This window comes from Dermacentor andersoni, chromosome 1, assembly GCF_023375885.2.
Source record: "Dermacentor andersoni chromosome 1, qqDerAnde1_hic_scaffold, whole genome shotgun sequence".
In the NCBI taxonomy this organism is placed as follows: domain Eukaryota; kingdom Metazoa; phylum Arthropoda; class Arachnida; order Ixodida; family Ixodidae; genus Dermacentor; species Dermacentor andersoni.
Window position 1 is genome coordinate 24,507,193 of NC_092814.1, and position 23,123 is coordinate 24,530,315.

At 45.8% G+C, this 23,123-nt stretch overlaps 1 protein-coding gene across 1 annotated transcript in view; it reads left to right on the forward strand.

Annotated features, from left to right (window-relative positions):
• LOC126545225 (WD repeat-containing protein 11-like) overlaps window positions 1–23,123 on the forward strand; it is a 289,213-nt gene that overhangs the window by 124,525 nt on the left and 141,565 nt on the right. The window contains exons 11-12 of the mRNA XM_050192989.3: window positions 844–928; window positions 6,198–6,380. Of these exons, the coding sequence (XP_050048946.1) occupies window positions 844–928; window positions 6,198–6,380 (268 nt within the window). The remainder of the gene's footprint in view (window positions 1–843; window positions 929–6,197; window positions 6,381–23,123) is intronic.

A 23,123-nucleotide genomic window follows, 5' to 3' on the forward strand; every position in this document is an offset into this window, starting at 1 on the left:
CCAATTCAGCTACCGCGGCGCAGTTTCCTCATCCACTTTCTTGGGTATTTATGTGTTACTACTAGAACTAATCTTGGGAGTGTTAGCCAGTGCTACCATTCACAAACCTTGGTAGCAGATGTGGAACATCTTTTCTGCCGCAGGTGTTGCGAGTATGTGATCTTTCTCAGTGAAGGCAACTGGTCAATAAACCTGCACATGCTACCTGAAGGCATCAATGTTGCCGGATTCGAGACCCTCGTTATGTAAGAATGAGAAGAAAGGGGGTTAACCGAGGGGCCGGATTTTTTATTAATCACATCATGAGAAGCCTACAAACAAAGAGACCAAGGAAAACATAGGGGAAATTACATGTACTTACTAATTGAATTATAGAATTGATAAATTAATGGCAATGAAAGTGGATGAATAAACAACTTGCCACAGGTGGGGAACGATACCACGTCTTCGCATTACGCATGCGATGCTCTAAACAATTGAGCTACAGCGGCGCGGTTTCCCCATCCACTTTCTTGGATATTTATGTGTTACCACTAGAACTAACCTTGGGAGTGTTAGCTTCTCAGCTTCTCGGGAAAAAATACTTTCAATTGTTAACAGCATTAGTGGTATCAAATAATGCAAATGAGCCTTTTGTTGGTAGTGGAGTCCACGCAACATTTATACTTCCCTTTATTTAGGAATTCCAAATGCTCAGTATTTGAAGCCTGTTTTTTTCTGATATTTGTATTTGATTCGATTAGAAAATTTCACTATTTATGCATTCTTAAATAATAATCATTACTCTTTTTGGACAAGAGTTATAGTTTACAAAAGAATACTATTGACTGACTTAATTTTCAGGGAACACAACAGGAAGTGTACAAGTGTTCGACTTGTCTTCTGGCACTTTGGAGAAAGAGCTCAATCTGCATGCCACGCCTGTGAGGTGAGTGTGCGATCCAGGTTCTTAATTGGAACAAGAAATTCGGCAAATAAATGTAAACAAACGTCTTTTATTTTTGTGTGGTAAATGTACTTGCAAGAACTTTCCCTTTTGTAAATGTATATGCCCTTTTGCAGCAAAATATGGCAACTTACTGTTTTTTATACTTTTAAAAGTGCCGACGTTTCTCTTTGTTCTGACATTTCTAAAAGGGAAATTGTAGGTATGCAAATAATTGTGTAAGTGCAAGGAAAACAGCATTTTGGTGGTAGTTGTAATGTTTTTACTCAGGAAATTCTATTGTGGATTCTAAGTGTGTGTGTGTGTAGTCCAGCCGTTGTTTAGGATTAACTTTTCTTCTGTTACAGCTACATTGTTTGCCTTTGACAAACTGAGCTGTAGCCTTGTTTCTGATCATTTTGTTCCTCTTATTTTATTCTATGCTCATGCACCAGACTGAATGGCAGTGCAGCAGTATGTGAGCTGACTAATTATGAATTGGCTAATAGAATGGATAAAGAAAGGAAATTTTACTAAATGTGAGTCCTGGTTTATTCATAGTTATGTAAAAGAAAAACATTTTACCAGCAATACTTGCTGATCATTGCATATATCCACTAAATCCCATGCAGTAAAAGGCTTAATACATGCATCGCAAATCATGTGCGGTACACTCTATTTATAACAATACCAATGTGTCACTCAGCAGCACCAGGCAAGGTCAAATTGTAGTGCCTTTTTCCACTCTGGTATCAAATTTAGGTGTATCACGCTAAAAAATATAAACATCATGTTGTGAGGCATTATAGCAATATTAATGGAAAAAGTTAGCACAGATTTCCGGGTATAATTTTAATAATGATCAGCCATGAAAATGGAGTGAATTGTAAAACAAAGTGGAGTTCAATTTGGATCCAACATCACATCCAACGAAATCTTACATTATCTGTAGTCTGCTGGTGAAATGTACTGGTGAAGCATGGTTAGGGGTGACGAGGTGCACTGCAGTCTTCCCAAAGTGCCACCCTTAGTGACCGCCTATTCCATCGACAGGACAGAACGCTCCTGATGTCACTGATTATGATCAGCCACTTTCACAAGATCACCTTTTGAATTAAGGCTGTTTAAAAGTGAACTTCATATAATGACATCACATTAAAGGCTCGTTCACACCACCAACGTGAGGAGTTCGCGCGACCATTCGCAACTGGCAACCAAAAAGCAACTCAAGGCGACTGATGCTCAAACCGGCAAGTGCGATCGGCCAGTTGCCATCTGCGCACAATTGCATTGCCATGTAAAATAAGTATCAGTGTATACAGACATCCTGTTCCTGTGCATCTGATTAGTTCAACAGTCTTGTGACTGCACACACGCGACTGAAAAATTGGGCAGCAGCAGATGGCCCAAAATGATTGCTTTTTCTTTTTTTGCAGCCATTTGCGACAGGTCGATTTGCGACTGGTTGATTTGCAACTGGACAATTTGCGACCAAGTTGGTCGTACGACTGCTGTCAGTCACAGGTGTGAATAAGCCTTAAAGGGTCCTCAACCTGGCCTTAAATGAGTGAATGAGGATGCAGTGAATGAACCTTAAAGGTTCAGGGTCCTGAACCACCCTTCAGGCTTGATGAACAAACACAGTCCGCACATAGCATACGCTGCTGTGAACATCTCAGCCAAATTTTGCAGTCGTGCATGGCACGTGGAGCTCGCAAATGGAGCATGAAGTCACCTTTTTCTCTAATGCTCTCTTTTCCACAAAATCCTGGTGCCCACTCTTTTCTGGGTGCTTTATTTTGTAATATAGCAGATTCCCATACGAGGCTGCTGTTGGTCATATGGCAATAACTGACATTAATCAAGAAGGGTGTTTGGATCAAAGCACTTCTTCCTACTGTTATTGTGTATGTTTATTGACACTGTTTAATAAACAGGCTGAAGTAAGCGAAAATCTGCTTTCGAATTTCGTTAATAATTACATACTTTTGAAAGAAGCCAACTATCGTCTGCTCAGGCTTGGCCGTGGCCACTTGCGTAGGAATTAAACTTTTGCAACTCTGCTTATCGATGTCATAGCCATCGGGTCTCACTAATTTCTGCCAGTTTTGAACACGCAGCTAGCCTTGAACCATGCGAAACTTCAGGTAAGACCACATGTACGCTTGCCAGTGCGTGCTCACTCCTGGCCACTACGGGTTAGTTGCCTTTGAAGACTTTACTTCATGTTGCACTATTGATAGCACTTCAAAATGAGCAAGTTGGATGTAGCTACTATCCATTGGTAAAGCTGGTGCAGGACAGAGCTGGTCTGCACCACATAGCACAGTCAGACAGTAGCATATGAGCTCGAGCATGTACTCAAGCCCTGTCATGCACAAATCAAACGCAAATGCTGCACCTATGCACCACAATTGCATGTAGCTGTGGTCTGCTATGTGGCGTAGATACCGCGGTCGCCGCAGAGTGCACTGCAGCTCACTGAGGGCAACCGCGTTTGGCGTGTCGTAGGTGCCAAAATCGGAAGTTGTGGCATCTGTGTGAACATTCAAAATCAAATTTGAACTGCGCACCATAGTGACATTCAGTAGGAGCAGGGTTGTGGGCATGCCGCACTCTGCCGTAGCCTTTGCAGTGCAAGTCATTGAAGGACTGGAAGCACCGTGTAGGGAACATTTGACTGCCAATAACTCCGCTTCTGCTGAACGCATTGAAGTCCTTTTTGCACCAACTTGTTTCTGAAATCTGTTTTAACTTCAAATGCACTTCTAAACTTTGATAAGTAGCTCAGGGCCCCTTTAACACTATGCAAAATTAGACTGCATATATATAACAATGTGAACACCTTGTGGGATCGAACAACGAAATTATATTTTTTTAAAGGCTGTTTTTCCTGTAAATTGGGGATCAGACGAAATATATTAGTGAAATTTCACAGAGGAACAATGCCAGTGCACGCTGGAGTATTTGCAGACAGTTCTATAAGCACATGCAGCATTTTGCAGACAATTTCATGCAGTCCTAGAAACCACCATCAGTTTTGTGAGAAGCGCAAATATTTTAATGGAGACACAGAAACAAGAAGACAGGAGGAGGAGTGCTAGAACCATAAATGTAACTTTATAGCATAACTGATTGACCTAGTTGGTGTTAGATTATTACTTTTTTTTCGTATCTTGTATCTTGTTATTGTATCCCCATTAAAATGTTCGTGCTTCACACAAAGGGGTGAGGAAAGAGCGCCACACACCTAGTAGTGCGGCCCTCGAGCAGCTATGAGGACTGAATGCAGCCCAGTGTCAGAGATAAGTTTGAGACCACTGCAGGAAAAGATAAGGTCATGGTTATTTCTTTCTTCATTTAGTGTGCAGTGTGGTACTATAGACACAAAGTATAGGTTTTTGCACGTACTCTTAGGACTGAACCATCATAAGAAGTTTACAATTTTGACGCTGCACCCTGCCAAGTACCAACATGCGCCCTTGCTAACATGCAAAAGTAAAAAATGAAACAATAGCACTTGAAAGACAGCAAAATAGTGCCCACCTTCTCATGACTCTGACCTAAATAATGCTGGTCAGTAGAGTGTAAGTACTTCAGTGATGGGACTGATTGCATGCACCACAGCAGCAAGTGTCAGCACCAGCTGCATTATACCCATGTTGTTCATATTTTGCTCCTTTTGCGATACTATGCCCAAGCTTTTTTGATGGGATGCAAAGCTTTTTCTTGGAAAATGAGAGGCCAGCATGTTGCATGAAGTTAAACAAGCAGCCACAGTATTCCTTGCAGTATTCCATCAACAGGATCTCTTCATGCTGTAGCTTTGGTAGTAACAGTGCATCAGAAGTTGCGTCCAGTGTCCCTATTTTGACTTTGTGATGTTGAAAATGAAGTTGCATCTGATTGCATCGGGTGCATCAAGTTGCTTTCCTAGTATGATCTTCATGGCAATCTTTGCCTGAATGGAGTGGGCTTGTTTTTGCCACAATGGGTTCACCTTGGGAAGAAATTGCCATTTCAGCATTATTATGTTGCTCCAAGACCTAAGGTACTAAACTGCATCGTCTAACAACTCGAGCCCATCCTAGTTACTCCAAACCACTTCGAGCAGAGGCATCAGAGCCGCTGAAGGGGAGGTGGAGAAGGTTATATGAACTAATTCCACTGTCTTCTTCCTCACTCTTTTTTTGAAGGGTTTGAATTTTTAGCACCTGCCTTAGTGGCTATGGCATTCTTCTTTAAAGCACAAGGTCATAGGTTCGATTCGTAGCTGCTGCAGCAGCATTTCAGTAGGGCATAATGCAAAAACATTTGTGTGCCAGGCTATGGGAGTTGGTCAAAGAACCCCAGATGGCCGAAATTGGTGTCTCAAGTCTATCGCACCTCTCGCGACCCATGTTTAGTTCTGGGTTGTTAAATTTTTTTCAGATTTTTCAGTACAGAGAGTTGTTCTGCAGGTGCTCAGACTGCTCCCCTTGGGGGCTGCATTCACTGAGTCATCAGTGCAGCCACTCTAGGCTTAGTAAACCCTTTGCACTTCGATAGCACCAAAGAGGCAATATCTGCAGTACTTATTAACTTTGTGGCTCACAATCTTTTTCATGGATCACAGTACAGAACCAACATTTTATTGTTATGCAGGGCAATGAAAGAAGGCAAAAGTAAGGATCTACCCTGTTTTTGACTGCCTGATGTGTAGGGAATTAAAATTTCTTACAATGGTCGACATGTCATTAAGCTCAGTATTTAATGTGTGCTGCATGTGTTATTACATGGGGCTGCAAATGCACAATTATGTCTGTGCAAGCTACAGCATCAATGAGGGCACAAGAGAAAAAAGTACAGTTGCAGCTGTGCCAGCAAACAAAGAGCCCAAATGTGCAGGCAAGCAACAACAAAAATATAGTGCAGCAACAAGCATGCATATGGATACGCACACACAGCAGATGACACTGGACACCTGCCACATTTCATTTCCACTGTACCATTACCATGACGATGCAGTTGCCTCTCATTCACTTTACATTTTTTTCATCTACCTGGTTGATGCGGCCTAATGCTAAAACCATAATTTATGGGAACTTTGGCACTAGTTCCTGTTTTTGGTAGAAATCTATGCAGAATTATAAGCTCTGTGGCTGTCCAGCGCAGTTGAGAACACCCACATGCCTGAGCATTGAGTATTTCAGGGTTGTTAAACTTAAACCATTTTGTAATCATTTCCTTTTGTAAAGCGCCATGCTTACTCTTGCACCGACTGTTTTTGCAGAGGCATCGAATGGGTGAGCCTTACCTCATTTCTGTCGTTTGCCTATGCCAACCTTATTACGGTTGGCAGCAAAGTGCGGAATGAGATCGTCCTCACCAGCATCCAGTCAGGCCGAGTGCAGCAGGTTCGTGCAGATGCCAATGAGGAGTCTCCAGTAACTTGCATTAAGGTCTCCCACTTGAAGTAAGTCACTATTACAAGCACAGTCAGTTAATTAATTTTGTCATGCATATCATTAATAGAGACCGTAACTTTTAGCAACATGCCTTTTCTTTAAATTATGTCTTTATCGTGCCTATTTAACATATAAGCATGAACTCTGGGTCTAGGAACATTTTAATGGCACTTTTATTATGTCTATGAATGGCTATTTTGATGTCGGTACCTATATTATAGGTTGAGCGCCTAAAAAATGCCTTTTTGCATGTTTTGTCCTAACCTTACTACATTTTTTCGCATATAACCCATCACTGTATGTAACCCGCACCACCAATTACAACAGCTAGGAAAGAAAAATAAAATCTGCACATATAACTCACAGAAATAACTGCACACAACAAAATTCAAATCTTTGCAAAAACAGTTTCCATTCACGGTCTTGACTCCTCCACATCGTATGTTTGGCCAGCGGCTCCCCCCCCCCCCCCCCCTCTTCCGTGATCCTGATAAAGCTGGATTCACACAACAGCTGTGATCACGGATGAATCAGTCAGCTGACCTGTGACGTGAATTGGATCACTTCGCAACTACCATTCATCGACAGAGGATGACGGAGCATGGACAGAGCCATGCTCGCATGATCAGCTGTGATAGAGCATGCGATCGAGCCGAAAATCCCAACAGTTATTTGGCTCTCCGCTGTATTTCGAAGTGCTTCACCTGGACTGAGGGAGCACCGTGGGAATGAAGTTTGCCAGCGTTGGGGGGGGGGGGGGGGGGGGGCATGCACTATTTGCCAACTAGTTAACGCAAGTCACTGCTTTCCTTTTCACAATCAAGTTATGAAAGACTTTAAGCAGGACGCGCCATACTATGCATACTACACTGCACAAGTGAAAGAAGGTGACAGTTCAACACTTTGGAAAAAATTTATTTCAATAGTGACTGTTTCATTTGAGTACCTAATTGAATAGGACAATATTTGAGTCATATAGTTTAAAAAATTGTACAAACCTATGCAATTGCTCTTGTTGAAAAGTGACATACCTGTGGCCTTCATTATTTACTTTTCTATGTCAAAAGGAGCAGCTGGCGCTGCCAACATTTCCTACACATCATGTTTTTTTTTAAAAGTGACGCTTCTTCACCCCACTCACAACAACCTGCATTCTTACTTCTACAACCTTACAAAAACATTTTGCACTTACTGGCTCTTTCTTTTCTCCCCAAATTAAAAAAAAAAACGAATTTTTTGGTTGGCATTGTTAATAAAGCTCTTGACGTTGTTATTTGCATGGTCAGTGCAGACTTTTAGTTGCTACCACACAATGAAATCAATTCGGGTCTCTGCAGCTACCGTATTTTTCAATGCATAAGTGGCGTTTTTTTTTTCTTCTGAATTTTTTGTTGGTGCGTCTTGTAGAATGGTGCGACTTGTATACATTTTTTTTCCCCCGGAAAAAGTTGCCATCAAAATCGAATTGGATGCTATGGCCACGCAAAGCGCACTGGGTTGACCTCCTCTGGCAGTTGCTATGGGTTGTGTGTGCGCTATGGAGGTACTTATGGTATCTTCGACTGGTCGCCTCCATCCCCCGAAGCAGAGTCGGGCAGATCCAGCGTTCCCCGAGCTCAGAGGTAGAGGACAAGCGCGCAAGCCGAACGTGTGACTCATTCTCGGAGGAGGAAATGGCAGATGTGGAACCACGTGACTACTTCCAACATCCAATGATACGTCTATCCAAAGCTCCCGGCGCTGCCGGGAAGACCGGCGGACGCGCCAGCGGGGCGAGCGTTCGTCGAGACGCCAGCATGCAGCGGCCTAAGTTGCCTAGGTTACGGTGGGCCGTCGCCAGCAGCAGCGACGCAGCACTGCAATGACATTTCAGTCTCGACGACTACTCCGATGACAGGGCTCGGAGCACCTCAGAGCACTTGAAGATGGAGGAGAGCAATCGAGAGGAACCAGCCGAACGCAGGGCGCGCACCCTCTTTCAACCAGCCGAAGACAACGCCGCTCGCGAGAGCGCTCCAGAGCGCTCAGAAACAACCAGCCGAAGATGGCATTAGGTTCCTCTCATGATCGAGTTGCCGAGCGCCATGTGAGAAGGATGGAGTAGCAATGGAAGTGACGGCAAGCCAACCGCAAGTTGACCAACTCTGAAGTCGTTGCGTCTGCAGATCACTTTCAAGATACGGCACCCGCCACTGCGCAAACTACGCTGCCTTCCCACTTTCCTCCCTTGTGCACATTTCGGCTCACCGTTGCACGCTTTCACTCGCACATACAGCATACGGCACGCGGGGACAATGTTATCACCCTTGGACTTTATACAGAACATCGCCCCGACCACGACAGCAGAAATGTGCCTGGAGTGTCCAAACCATTGCTATCGCAGTTATGTAGGAATGGCATAGATATGCTTGCATGTCACCCACATTCATGAAGTGAAAAATCACTGTACTTTTTTAAAGTCACTTACTAAATGAACAGGTGCGTCTTATACAGTGGTGTGATTTATATAAGCTTTGTTTTTGTCTTGTTTGTTTTTTTGGGGGGGGGGGGGGGGGGGCGGGATTGTCGTAAAGGGGTGCGACTTATACAAAGGTGCGACTTATAGGCGGGAAAATACGGTAATTACTTCACTGACATTGAGTTACACATACAAGAAATGCTACTTTGTTATGAAATTTGAGCAATAATAAATCGGTGACGAGGCCACAATCCCCTTTTTTAAGTTAAAATAAAAGTGCATGTCACAGTATTTTTCATCACCTCTACACATGGCACAGTGCTTATCACTGCCCACTTGGCACTTCAGTTGCATGTTTCCTGCTTGCTTCCCTCTCTAGTCACCCTCTTGGTTTCCTTCAGGAATGTAGTTTGCTCTCTCTTGCCTTGCCAGTTTTTCTTCTAAACACCTCTCTCTGTATATGGTAAATCAGTTCTGCAAAATGCACAAGATGAAGTTTCATAAAAGGGAAAATTGTCATCCTCCCAAGAGTAGCACGAAAGCTATGACGGGTTGTAGCTTCAACCTAATCTCTGGTTGATCTCAACTTTCCCTTTCACCTGTCTCTGTTGGTCCAGTGGATAGTGAGCACTACTACCATCCCTCCTAAAATGGTGCCAGACTTGACAAGGGAAGACAATGTCTGCATATTAGATGATGAGCTCGTACAGAAACCTGTCACAAGTTCCAGACATTTTTAAAGTGACGCTTTCTTTGCAAATCCTCCTTGACTTTCTTGACCGTGGCTGCTGGCTGTGTGTTGCTGCTGCCTCTGTCTTGCTGAATAGTACATTTTTAAAACAAAGTTGAATTACATGCCTGATGCTACAATTGAACCTCTGGCACAGCAGGTCGATGCTCTAACCATTAGGCCACAATTGCACTTTTATCGTTCCAAAGCCAAGGAGGTTATATACTTGGGCTTCTGGAGTGAAGGTGGCTCTCCAAAAGCAAAGCCGGTTGGCACCATCTTGCTAGAGGCAAAAAGCCTAAGGCGGTGCAGCTGCCATAGCACAGTGCCAAGGTTGTTCATCATGCTTACTGATTGTATGCGAGTGGAACAGTGTTTAACTGATTGTGGCATGCTCTCCGAGGGCATTACAACATCTTAGTAGGTCATGGCTGCACCAATCACGTAATGTAGATGCCCCTGGCATAACATTCCAGCTGTAACATAAGCCCTTACTGTTCGCTCACGTCCGAATTATGTGGTTACATTTGCTTCAGTTTAGAATGGTTAGGAACATGCTTGTACGTATACGTATTAAATTTAAGCTTCAAGTAGTCACTGACACATCACTGCGTGTGGTATCATGCAGCGCAGCTGGCTCGGGTTGTGACGTGCAGTGTGCATTTTTCACAACCTTCCCTATTTGATTTGTAGATATCGTGCAATGCCCAAGTTTGTAATCGTGAAACCAATTATATGCGTGCACAAGAAAGACGAGCACTCATTTTTTTAAAAAAAGGGGGGAGGGGTTGCAAGTGCGGAGCTGATCCAACCAGAACTACCTGATAAAAAAAAGTGAATAAAGTCCAGTTCTTCCCTTATGTATGCGTCTGCATGTCTGACTGGCTTCCTGTTTATTCACAAATATGTACCAACTCTCTCAGCAAGACATTTTGTTGTATTATGGCTTGAACACAAGAGCGGTTGTGCTCAACTCCAATTACAAGATCGCAGAGTACTATGATATTTTGGATATACCACATCACTCAGACATTTAATCAAGCACATTGTGAAGAGCAGTAACACTGCTTTCGAGACTTGTATTATTTAAAAATCAATTGACACAGAAAATGTGTTCCAAACTCAATTTATAGGGAACGAATGTACATTTTGAAAAGCTCAAGTGTCACTGAAAATTCTTTTCTGCTATTTCTACTTTTGTGTAGCATTGGTGACTGATATATTTATGTTGTCTGAATACTTAAAATTGGGCCAGCAATGCATAAGTTACATTAACAAATATTCTCACCGGGATAAATGAGTGGCATCAATTTCTTTAGGCGCATATAAATTATAAGAGATCTTCCACAGCAAAAGTCAATGACACAACCTCTGAATTCACTACACAAATATCAAGTGTTTCACGATGCTTAATGCATGATTTGCAGTACCTTTATTGAGAAAACCAACTTGGCAGAGCTCTTAACAGACATTTGTGAATAAAGTAAGGTCTCCAATGACGTGAGGCTCATTTTGGAACTACCTGGAGCAGATAAAAAATATGAAGTGCAGTTTCTTCACATGTCCATAGCCATGTAATAGCACTCACGAGAGATGCAGCATACCGATAACTAAAGATAGTAATCATGCCGTATAGTCAGAAGTTGCTGGTGGAAAGTGCATTACGTCTTTACAAAAGGGAGCTGAAAATGTTTTTTTTTGCCAACCAGCAGGTAATCAGTGGTGAATATTATGCAGTCTCATCACACGAGAGACCGTTCATAATTTAACACAGCTAAGAAGTGTGAAGAAGTGCAAGGTGGGCTGGGTGGCTGTGCCACAGAAAAGTGCACTAATCAACTCTTCCTGACAATGCAGGTGCTTGTCATGATCACCGTCACATTCCTGCCCAGCCTGACGACTGCACCGTCGGGTCTGTCATCACTTCCTCCGATTAATCCCAGCTGCGATGAAGTTGGGGCTGCCTACGTCAACACCAACATCACCCCTGCCCCTGACATACCGCCGCGGATCTACCGATGCCTCGCTGCCACCTGGATCACCCCATCACAGTCAACATCACCATATTCATCAAGTATAAAACTGCAGCAACCATCAACGACACTTCGTGGGCTTGGTGGCTGTACCACAGAAAAGAGCACTAATTCACTCTTCCTGACAATGCAGGTGCTTGTCAAGATCATAATCGCATTCCTGCCCAGCCTGACTGCGCCGTCGGGTCCGTCATCACTCCGTCCGATTAATCCCAGCTGTGACGAAGTTGGGGCTGCCTACGTCAACACCAATGTCACCCCTGCCCCTGACATGCCGCCGCAGATCTACCGATGCCTCGCTGCCACCTGGATCACCCCATCACAGTCGACATCACCATATTCATCAAGTATAAAACTGCAGCAACCGTCAACGACACTTCGTGGGCTTGGTGGCTGTACCACAGAAAAGAGCACTAATCCACTCTTCCTGACAATGCAGGTTAGTAAGCCGTGTAGCCTCTTTTCAAAGAAAACTAGTAATTACTTATTAGTGCAGTTATCAAGCCCATAGTGTCCGAGTACTATCACTACTGATTGTGTTCACGCTATCTGCTCCCTTCTGCTGTTGTTATCCGGTGACATTGAATCTAGCCCCGGTCCCAATTCTAATGCCATTCTCGTCCAACTGAAAAAAATTTCCGCCGGCCAAGCTCGGCTTATCACGAAGGTTGGCGAACTAAAAAGCCAGCTTCTAACAACAAACAAAACATTTTCTGATCTGAATGGGAGAATGGCCAAACTCGAGAATCACTGCCAAACCCTTATAACAGACCTTGACTCCATCCAAGCTAACGTCACCCAGACAGCCTGCTTAGTCTCTGCACTTTTAGATAAGCACGTTTAAATTAGATAATGCTGAAAATCGATCCACACAGAATAATCTAATATTTTATTCCCTTGAAGACACTAATAAGACTGAAACATATACCGAAGCTGAAGATATAATCATTCGTCACTGTCAGGATCGCCTTAACATAACAATCGACCCTAAAGAAATCGAACACGCACATCGTGTCGGACGCCATTCTGATAACCGTCTCCACGCAATAATAGCTAAATTCACGTTCTACAAAACTAAAGACGCTATTCTTTCTAATGCCCGGAAACTAAAGAACACATCTTGTAGCATCGGTGAAGACTTCTCTTGTCCTGTCCAATCTGCGTGCAGTCATCTTGTAGCATTCGCCAACTCTGAAGGTGTTAAATTTTCACTTCACTATAAGACACTACACATCGGTACAAAACGCTTTGTGTATGATGACTCATCGCAGACGGTTAGGAAAATATCATCATAGCGGTCGTGTTTCGCAAAATTAGCCAATACCCGTCCTGGTACCTCAGCAAGCAACCCTCTTTCGTTCTCTGTAACCTTCACTAATATTCGCAGTTTTATGCCGAAACAAGAACTACTGTCAAGCACAGTCACGTCATCTAACAGCAATATGCTGATACTAACTGAAACCTGGTTTACTAACGATATCGCTGACACTGAAGTTGTTGCCGACTTGCCAAATTTTACTGTTTATCGAAACGATTGCACATGTTCACAAGGGGGTGGCGTATTTATCGCTGCCGGACCAGAATTATCATGTTCACCCATCAGCATTACATCCAACTTGGAGATACTGTGGCTTCTGTGCCGCACTTCGCCACACTCCGTTCTAATCGGCTTATATTATAGGCCTCTACATGCTAACCCAAAATTTTCTCATGAGCTTAGCAACATGCTAATCCAACTTGCAACATCATTTCCAAACGCACATATTCTTCTCTTCAGTGATTTTAACTGCTCAGGAATAGGTTGGCGTAACCTATCTCACTCACAACTAATCAGCGTAGAATCATGGGATTTTCTCTGTTTGAACTTTAACCTTAATCAACTAGTAACCAGCCCAACACGCATCGTAGGCAATTCTAGCAACATTTTAGACTTAATACTGAGCACTCATCCTGATAGTTTATCATCCATTACATACTTAGGGCCCATTAGCGACCATAAAGTTATTCAAGCAGATTTTTCCTTCCGCGCCGAGCGCCATGAAACACGAAGCAAGACTATCACTTTGCATGACAAAGGTAATTACAATGCCATTAATCATGAATTAAGCAACTTTTTCCCACTCTTTGAAGCCAGTTTTAACAAGAGATCAGTTAACAACAACTGGTTGATATTTAAGAATAAACTACAGGATCTAACACAAAGATTTATCCTCAGAATAATGTTTCATGAAAATTGTTCTAAACCTTGGTTTTCGCAGACACTAAAAAAACTCGAAAGCAAAAAAGCGGTTTTATCGCACTGCTAAACTAAAAGGAAACCTCGAGGCATGGGAAAAATACTACTCAGCCAAATAAGAATACTTGACTGCAATCACTGAAGCAAAACACTGTTTCTTTAATAACGACCTGCTGCGCGTGCTATGCGATAACCCAAAGAAATTTTGGCACATTATCAACCCTGCACCAATGCCCTCAATCACTTTCGCTAATGCATCGGGTGAACCTGTCTCCAACAGTCTCCGCATTTTCAACAGTTCTCACGCAAGAGCGCAACCCGCCTTGATGGATACCACCTACTAATACCACGTCATTGATGGATGCAATAAACTTATCTTCAAGCGGCATCTCATCCTCAATCGAGAAAATAAAACTTTCCTTAATTGTCAGCTGGCATCGACGAAATCAGCTCAAAACTACTAAAGATACGAAGTGCAATACTGCAGTGTATTTGAAATTGTTATTTTCACAGTCACTTTCCACAGGTCTCATTCCTAAAGACTGGCAAATGGGGAAGGTCGTTCCGCTTTACAAATCAGGTGATAAAAATTGTCCTCTTAACTACCGTCCCATATCTATAACTAGCGTCCCTTGCAAAATCATGGAACGTCATATACTCTCACATTATGGACTTCTTAGACGCTAACAATTTCTTCCATCCATCCCAGTATGGGTTCCGCAAAAGGTATTCGTACGAAACAACTAGCCATGCTGCTCAATGATTTACATGCTGACTTGGACACTAACCTTCAGATTGATGCTATTTTCCTGGATTACGCTAAGGCATTTGATAAAGTTCCACATCAATGGTTAATACAACTCCCTCGGTTAAACCTACATTCTAACATACTAAAATGGGGGATCAAAACGTTCTTAACTAATCGCTCTCAAGCTGTCATCATAAATAACCACTCCTCCAATCTTCTTCCCGTAACATCAGGTGTACTATGAGGCTCCATTCTCGCCCCTCTTCGGTTTCTTATATATATCAGTGACCTCCTACTGCATGTATCTTGCCAAATTCGAATGTTTGCTGACGACTGCGTTATATACCACCGAGTGACTAACATTGTGGATCAAGAAGCCCTTCAACAGGATCTTAAAGGAGTACTCACACAAAATTTTGAGGTCTAGTTAACGTGTGAGGTCGATTTATGTGGGCACACACACATCGTCTGCAAAATATGAACGTTGAATACAGCTCGAAACATATTTAAAATCAATTTTAAAGTACATGCGCGTAGTCAACCGCAAAACGCAGCACCTCGCGACATCGACATCAAGAAAGGAATGTAAACAACTGAGAAAACGCTATGTCAAGAGTTTGTGCTGCCGTCGGGGTGGGCCCTGCGAGCAAGTTTCTCGCCGCTCCCATCATCCCGGTCTTTTTTTTTTCTCTCTCCCTGGTCGTGACGCTGACCTCTTCGTCTCTGCGAAGCGGCTCGCCTGGCTAACGTGTATTCTCATCGCTACCAACAGCGACAGGAAAACTATTTGTATTGTCACTTATGAGCAACACAAATGTACAGACGTTGATTGTGTTGACAAATGCAGATGCTTTATTACCAGCTGCGGACGGGTCGCAGGAGCTGTCGGCCTCGGATCCGACGGCCAGCAAGCTAGGCCTATAACCATTTCCCAACGGTCACCAGCTCGCCTAGCTTGCTTGTTGGCTATACCGTCGGTGTCGATAAGCGGCAGAAGTGGTTGGAGTTCATGCGTGCCACTGGACGCTTAGAATTGACTCCATTGAAGAGAAGCCAGATTTAATTTCGAGCGCCATCCCGGAGCGACTAAACGCCGGACTCGGAAGCAGTGTAGTAGGCCTTGAGCCTACTGACGTGCACAACATCACTAGATGCCAGAGTAGAGGACGAGGTTGAACGCACAGGAGCAATTTCGTACGTCACAGGCGTCACCTGGCAGAGAGCGCGGTAGGGCCCTGTATATTGCGGAAGGAGCTTCTCTGAAAGTCCAACATGACGAGAGGAGCGACCACAGGAGCATGAGCGCACCAGGCGAAAACTGTACGTCACGGTGGCGGGCGTTGTACTGATGCTGCTGAGTGGTTTGCGAGGCCGTCAGTCGAGTATGGGCAAGCTGGCGTGCATGATCCGCGAGGGCGATGGCGTCGCGCGCATACTCACTTGTTGAGATTGCAGCAGGAGGAAGTGCCGTGTCTAGGGGCAAGGTCGTTTCGCGACCATCAATGGATAAAATGGAGAAAATCCGGCGGTGTCGTGCCGGGAAGAATTTTACGCAAATGTGAAGTAAGGAAGGGCAATGTCCCATTCGTGGTGGTCCTTGGAAACGTACTTGGACAGCATATCGCTAAGAGTACGGTTTAACCGCTCTGTCAGGCCATTGGTTTGAGGATGGTATAAGGTAGTCAGCTTGTGTTGAATGGAGCAGGAATGCACAATTTCGGCGATAACTTTCGAGAGGAAGTTACGACCACGGTCAGTAAGCAGCTGTCGCGGGGCGCCATGAAGTAAGATAATGTCACGCAAGAGAAAGTCCGCGACGTCAGTGGCGCAACTGGTAGGGAGAGCCCGCGTCATAGCGTATCGGGTGGCGTAATCCGTTGCGACGGCTACCCATTTGTTCCCAGAGGATGACGTGGGAAAGGGACCGAGGAGGTCTAATCCAACACGAAAGAACGGTTCCACAGGGACAGTGATCGGCTGGAGACGACCGGCAGGTAGCACCTGAGGTGTTTTCCGACACTGGTAGGGATCACAGGCAGCACCATAGCGTCGGACGGAGTGAGTGAGACCAGGCCAATAGAAGCGGCAGCGGACGCGGTCGTATGTGCGGGTTACCCCAAGATGTCCTGCAGTGGGTGCGTCATGCATCTCAAAGAGCACAGTCTGTCGTAGATGTTTTGGCACGACAAGAAGAAGATCAGGGCCGTCAGGGAGGAAGTTCCTTCGGTACAGAATGCCGCCCTGGAGGACATATCGGCGAAAGGATGTGTTGGTAGGTGTAGAGCGCAGACGCTCGATGAGTACTCGCAGCGATAGGTCTCGGTACTGCTCATCGGCGATGTTAGTGAAGGCAGACAGAGAAAATGCCGTTGGCGGTACTACTGTCAGCGGCGTCAGGCTCGTTTACCGGGTAGCGAGACAGGCAGTCAGCGTCCTTGTGTAGTCGGCCAGATTTGTAGGTGACAGAGTACGAATATTCTTGGAGGCGTAAGGCCCAGCGACCAAGTCTTCCTGTAGGATCTTTCAGTGTGCATAACCAGCAAAGCATGTGATGGTCTGTGACAACGGAAAAAGGTCGGCCATATAAGTATGGGCGGAACTTCGCAACCGCCCAAACTAGGGCCAGACACTCATGCTCAGTGATGGAATAGTTCCGCTCCGCGGGCGAGAGGAGCCTGCTGGTGTAAGCGATAACACGGTCGTGGCCGCACTGGCGTTGTGCCAGTACTGTGCCAATTCCGTGACCGCTGGCATCAGTACGGACTTCGGTAGGCGCAGAAGGATCGAAATGGGACAGAATGGGAGGTGTTGTGAGAAGGTCGATTAGAAGCGACAATGCAGAGGCCTCGTCATCGCCCCACTGGAAAGGGGCGTCTTTTTTCAAAAGCTCGGTTAGTAGTCGTGCTATGGCCGCGAAATTTTTCACGAAACGGCGGCAGTACGACCAAAGGCTGATGAAGCTGCGCACATCCATGACACACTTTGGAACAGGGAAGTGCGTAACAGCATGGATCTTGCCTGGGTCCGGTTGCACTCCGTTTGCGTCAACAAGATGTCCAAGAATGGTAATCTGGCGACGGCAGAATTGGCACTTCGAGGCGTTGAGTTGCAGACCGGCTCTCCGAAAAACGTCCAGGACTGCTGAGAGGCGCTCGAGGTGCGTAGCGAATGTTGGGGAGAATACTATAACGTCGTCCAAGTAGCACAGGCACGTGGACCATTTGAAACCGTGAAGAAGGGAGTCCATCATGCGTTCAAAAGTGGCAGGAGCGTTACATAGACCGAACGGCATCACTTTGAATTGATAAAGACCGTCGGGTGTTACAAAGGCAGTCTTCTCGCGGTCGAGATCGTCCACGGCAATCTGCCAATAGCCGGAGCGAAGGTCAATAGAGGAGAAATAGCGAGCACCGTGGAGGCAGTCAAGGGCGTCATCAATCCGAGGTAGGGGATACACGTCCTTTTTGGTAACCCTGTTAAGGTGCCGATAATCCACGCAAAAGCGCCATGAGCCCTCCTTCTTTTTTACCAGCACAACAGGTGACGCCCATGGACTACATGACGGTTCAATAATGTTCTTGGCAAGCATTTTGCGAACTTCGGTGTGAATAACTTGACGCGCAGCCGGTGATACTCGATACGGGCGGCGATGAATAGGAGGGGCATCGCCGGTATTAATGCGATGTTTGACAGCTGTTGTTTGGGCCAAAGGACGATCGTTAAAGTAAAAAATATCTTGGTAGGAAATCAGAACGCGGTAGAGTGCACGAGCGTGCTCGGACGGCATGTCGGGTGCAATCATTTTCTGTAAGTTGGTGATGGTACAAGTTGCCGACTGCGATGGTAGAGGAGGATCGGCTGAATTGTCGTCTACTGAAATCAATGCTAAAGAGTGATCCTCGAATGGGCAAAGTTGGGCCAGAGACATCCCGCATGGCAGCACTTGTGTCGTCAAGCCAAAATTGACCACTGGCAGGCAGACGCAATTCGCCGTAATAGATAAAACTGTATGAGGTACTGTGATCCCGTGTGTAAGGAGGACGTCTTGCATAGGAGCCGCGATGTAGTGACTGTCGGGGACTGGTGGGGGTGACACGAAGTCAACGTAAGTCAGTGCCGAAGGTGGCAAGCGAAAGAAGTCGACGGAACTGAGGCGACTGGGGTGTGGTTCAGCGGAATCCAGAACAGGCAGGTCAAGGCGGAGAGTACTGCAGAACAATCGATGAGAGCAGAATGTGCGGAGAGGAAGTCTAAACTGAGGATGATGTCGTGGGGACAGTGGGCGATGACTGTGAATAGCACGATAGTGGAGCGATCGGCGAAGGAGACACGGGCGGCACACATACCAATTACAGGGGCCGTTCCGCCATCGGCGACACGGACAACAGGCGTCGTGGCGGGCGTGATTATTTTCCTCAGCTGGTTACGAAGGTCAGTGCTTATTACCGACAAATGCGCCCCAGTGTCTATGAGAGCAGATACAGAAACACCGTCGACTTGCACGTCAAGAAGGTTCAGATGAGTGGGCAACGTCAGTAGAGGCTTTGGCAGCGTAGGGAGCAATGCAGCATCACCTCGACTTAAGTCGCTGCATCATCTAGTTTTCCGATTGGGAGCGGCGTCCGAAGAGATTCGGCGAATAGGAGCGACGGGGCTGGGGGGAGCGAGATTGTCGTCGTTGGGGCAAAGGCGAACGAGAATAGGGGTGGTTCGGCGCAGGAGAATCTGTGGCGGCATTATAGGAGCGGGCAGCATAGGGACGAGAAGGGCCACCTGGGGGGCGAGAGTAGGCAGTATAAGTACACCGGTTCGGAGAACTCCAGCGACTGCGACAGTGCCGAGAAATGTGCCCGATTTGATGGCAGTGAAAACAAATGGGCTTGTCGTCTGCAGTGCGCCATTCAGACGGGTTGCGGAAACATGGTGGGTGAGAAGATGCGGGACGGGGCGGAATCGAAGCCGGGTGGGTATCAGGGCAATGGTCCGAGCAGATGGTGTGAAGACCCATGTTTGCGAACTCCTGGCGGACAACTGCCTGGATCAGGGAAACCGTGACTGCAGGTGCATTGGAGGGGTTGGAGTCGAAGGCAGCCGGATAGGCAGCCTCGATCTCACGCCGGATGATTCTGGTAACATCGCCAGTATTGTTGGGACGAGGAGCGTCGGCACAGGAAGATGTCGCTGGGGTGTTGGGCAGACGGGCAAACTGCTGGTCGATACGTCAGCTTTTAGCGAGTTCCAGGCGGCGGCACTCTTCTATAACTGCATCTACCGTTGCCACATTGTTAAAAACGCGCAAGTTGAAGGTGTAATCGGCAATGCCTTTGAGTATGTGGGAGACCTTGTCGGACTCAGTCATGTGTGCGTCAACTTTGCGGCACAGAGCCAAGACGTCCTGAATGTACGTGACATAGGGCTCTGTTGACGTCTGCACACGGCCGGAAAGCGCCTTTTGCGCGGCAAGTTGGTGACCGTAGGGGTTGCCGAACAAGTCTCGGAGCTTTTGCTTAAGCGAATCCCAACTGGTAAGCTCATCTTTGTGTGTCTGAAACCAAACTCGAGGTGTGCCTCCGAGGTAAAAGACTACGTTGGCGAGCATGATAGTAGGGTCCCACCGGTTATTGCGGCTGACGTGTTTGCACAGGCTGATCCAGTCCTCGACGTCTTCCCCATCTTTGCCCGAGAATACGCCAGGATCACGGGGAGCGGGGAGAGTGATGTAGGTCGTCGAAGTGGCAGCAGGTGTCGGAGCCGGCAGAGTCGAATTGTTGTCGCCGGGAGCCATGAAGGAAGGCTCGACGTACCGTCTACTGCGAAGCTCCATGACGAGGTACAGGGAACATCCACCTCCACCAGATATGTTACGTAGGAAGACGCCGACAAAAAGCTATATACAAGTATATTTACAAGGCAATACACCGCACTTGGCCAAGAGGCAACAGCGCGTGCTAGCCTCTAATTGTCGTCGTCGTCTTCACCCTGCTCACCTCTTTGTCATCGCAAATACTGTTCCGTAGCAATATCTAGATTGAAAAATTAAATTTTAAAAATTTTATATGCTTTTTTATATAACTGCCTTGGGTCTACATATCACATTAGCCTGTGTAAGGGTTGTACCTGTGCAAGCTAAGGCTGAACCCTCCTTGCCAGCTGTCAGCCATGACATCTTGTCAGCTGTGGCCATACTGCACATACTGCACTATCTCCGCATGCTATCAACAGGGAGCATGGGGCATAAAACAATGTATACAGCTCCTCTTTGACCTGTTTGTTGTTATTTTTTTACTGCTGATATTCGGCAAGAAGTCTGTCAACTAAGTGTCAGTGCCAACACAAAATTCGTATGTCCACACCCAGTGGCTTGTACCATTGCACTTTTCACCAGTGTGTACACGTTCATGCAGTGTGACAGCCTATGCCATTTTCTGTAGATTGCACATGCTGCTTCTTGTTGCCTTGTGCACAAGTGTACACTGAGGTCTCTTAATAAGCACAGTGCACATAAATTTTCCCCACTTCATATATATATTTTTGCTGTGTGCTTTCATGGCTCCCATGCCACCTCAGGCATATGCAGGTACTATCAACTGTAATATTCAATTTAGTTTATGTTTCATGTGAAAATTTCTACAGTTGTATTTTTTTTTTAAACACAAAGCCTTCATTTGATGCCACTTTCTTACTTGAACCGCACATTACCACGGTGAAATATTTCCAGCTGCTACAACTCGTGGGGACACTCAACTCACACGCGTCCCCTGATGTTTTTCCCATATGGCTCTTGCATCTCCTGCAATCCGACTTCTCTGCTTAGCTAAGCCCTGGCAGCTGTTGGTGTGGTTGCAGCATATTATGAGAAATGATGCGAGCGGTGTGCTGCTATCACCAACTAGCGGTGGGTTTACGTAGGTGCGAAAGGGAGTACACTCATTTTCTTTGACTTGGGGTCAGCCAGCTGCGTCGACATTTCACATGCTCACCAGCTGTTCGCGGGACCACCCTGCAAAAGGCTTAGGAGCAGGACACCAGAATGGATGAACACAATTGTTTGAAGGTGCCACTGTTCGCATGACCGTACACGCGAACGATTAAACGTTGGTGTCCAGCAAGGAGCGAACATATTTACTGGCTATCTGGTCATGGTGAGTTAGACTTCCTCGATTTGTCACGCGCCCATTGGAATGCTTTAGCGGTAATAATTCACCTGGCTAGATCGGTGTATAAAAGGCACAATAAATGCCCTTGTGACTGTCTGCACTACTGTGTTGTCATTCATTTGTCCCAAGCGCATGCTGGAGACCCCACAAGCTCCATGCTTATGCACCAGCGATGACAGGTGAGATAGCAAGTGACGCTAAAATAAACGCCTTCCATTGTTGTCGCATGTGGTGGCAAGCACATCTGTTTTTTGATTCAGGTACGCATTTACTTACTTTTGACCCATATATGGACTGTCGCCTAGAAATTCGCACCCTAAATTAAAAAAAAAAAGGGACTGTAGCCCTTACATGGCAATGTGCGGTACTTTCAGTAACAAGTTTTGCAAAGTGAAACAGAAAAGACAGTTTTTAGAAATCAATTAATGGTCCCTTTACATGGGAAAGAGACAAGTAGGTTTAACGGTGCATTAACCTTATTCCTGCTTAAGTTTGGAAGCATTGTGTGTAAAATAAAGGTATGGCTTTTATTGCGATAGCAGTGGTATGGACAGTCCAGCCGAATTTCCAATGTTGTTGCCATTGCAGTGATGTTTCGTGTAAAGTCCCAAGTGTGATAAGACCCTATCATGCTCCACACGCTGCCATATGCTGTGGGTGCAAGAGCAAGCATGTGAAGGTGAGCCTAGAAGTGTGGTGGCTTGATGTGTGCCATCTTCCTGCACAGCCAATGTTGGAGGTCACGTGTTCAAGCACAAGGCTCCTTCTTTAGCCTAGCTGTGGCTGCGCATGGCTGTACGCACAGCTGAGTGTGTACCCAGCCCGCGTACCCCACTTGTAGGTAATCTGCCACATTAAAGTGACAGGCAGCTCAAAGTGTTTGCTCCCTGCTGCCGGCGCTCTCCCTCACACCAGCGTTGTGACAGCGAGTGTTCGTGGTCATCGGGCAAGATCTGTTCATGTTAGCCTATGGAAAGGCTGGGCGAGCCAAAATGACTGGTGGCTTCATGTGTTCTTTCGTATTGTGCACGTTAGAGGTCACGTAATCACAAGTTTCAGAGATGTGTTGAAGCAACAGGCAGCACAAACTGTTGGATCCCCGCTGCCAGCACTCTTCATTACACCTGCCCTGTGGCAGCAAGTGTTCGTGATCATCGAGTGAGATCTGTTCACATTTGCCTGTCTGTGCATGACACCATGTTTATTCATTCAATTAGTAAAAGAATGCTTACTGCAATTCAGGGCCAATAAAACTATGAACCATGCTTCATGTAGTTGCCTAATAGGTTGATATCGCAATCAATGCTTTTTAGTTTGTCAATTCACCGTTGGCTAGATGCACCTAATTTTTGGAGTGACACAACCCCAAATGCCAGAACTATTTTCTGC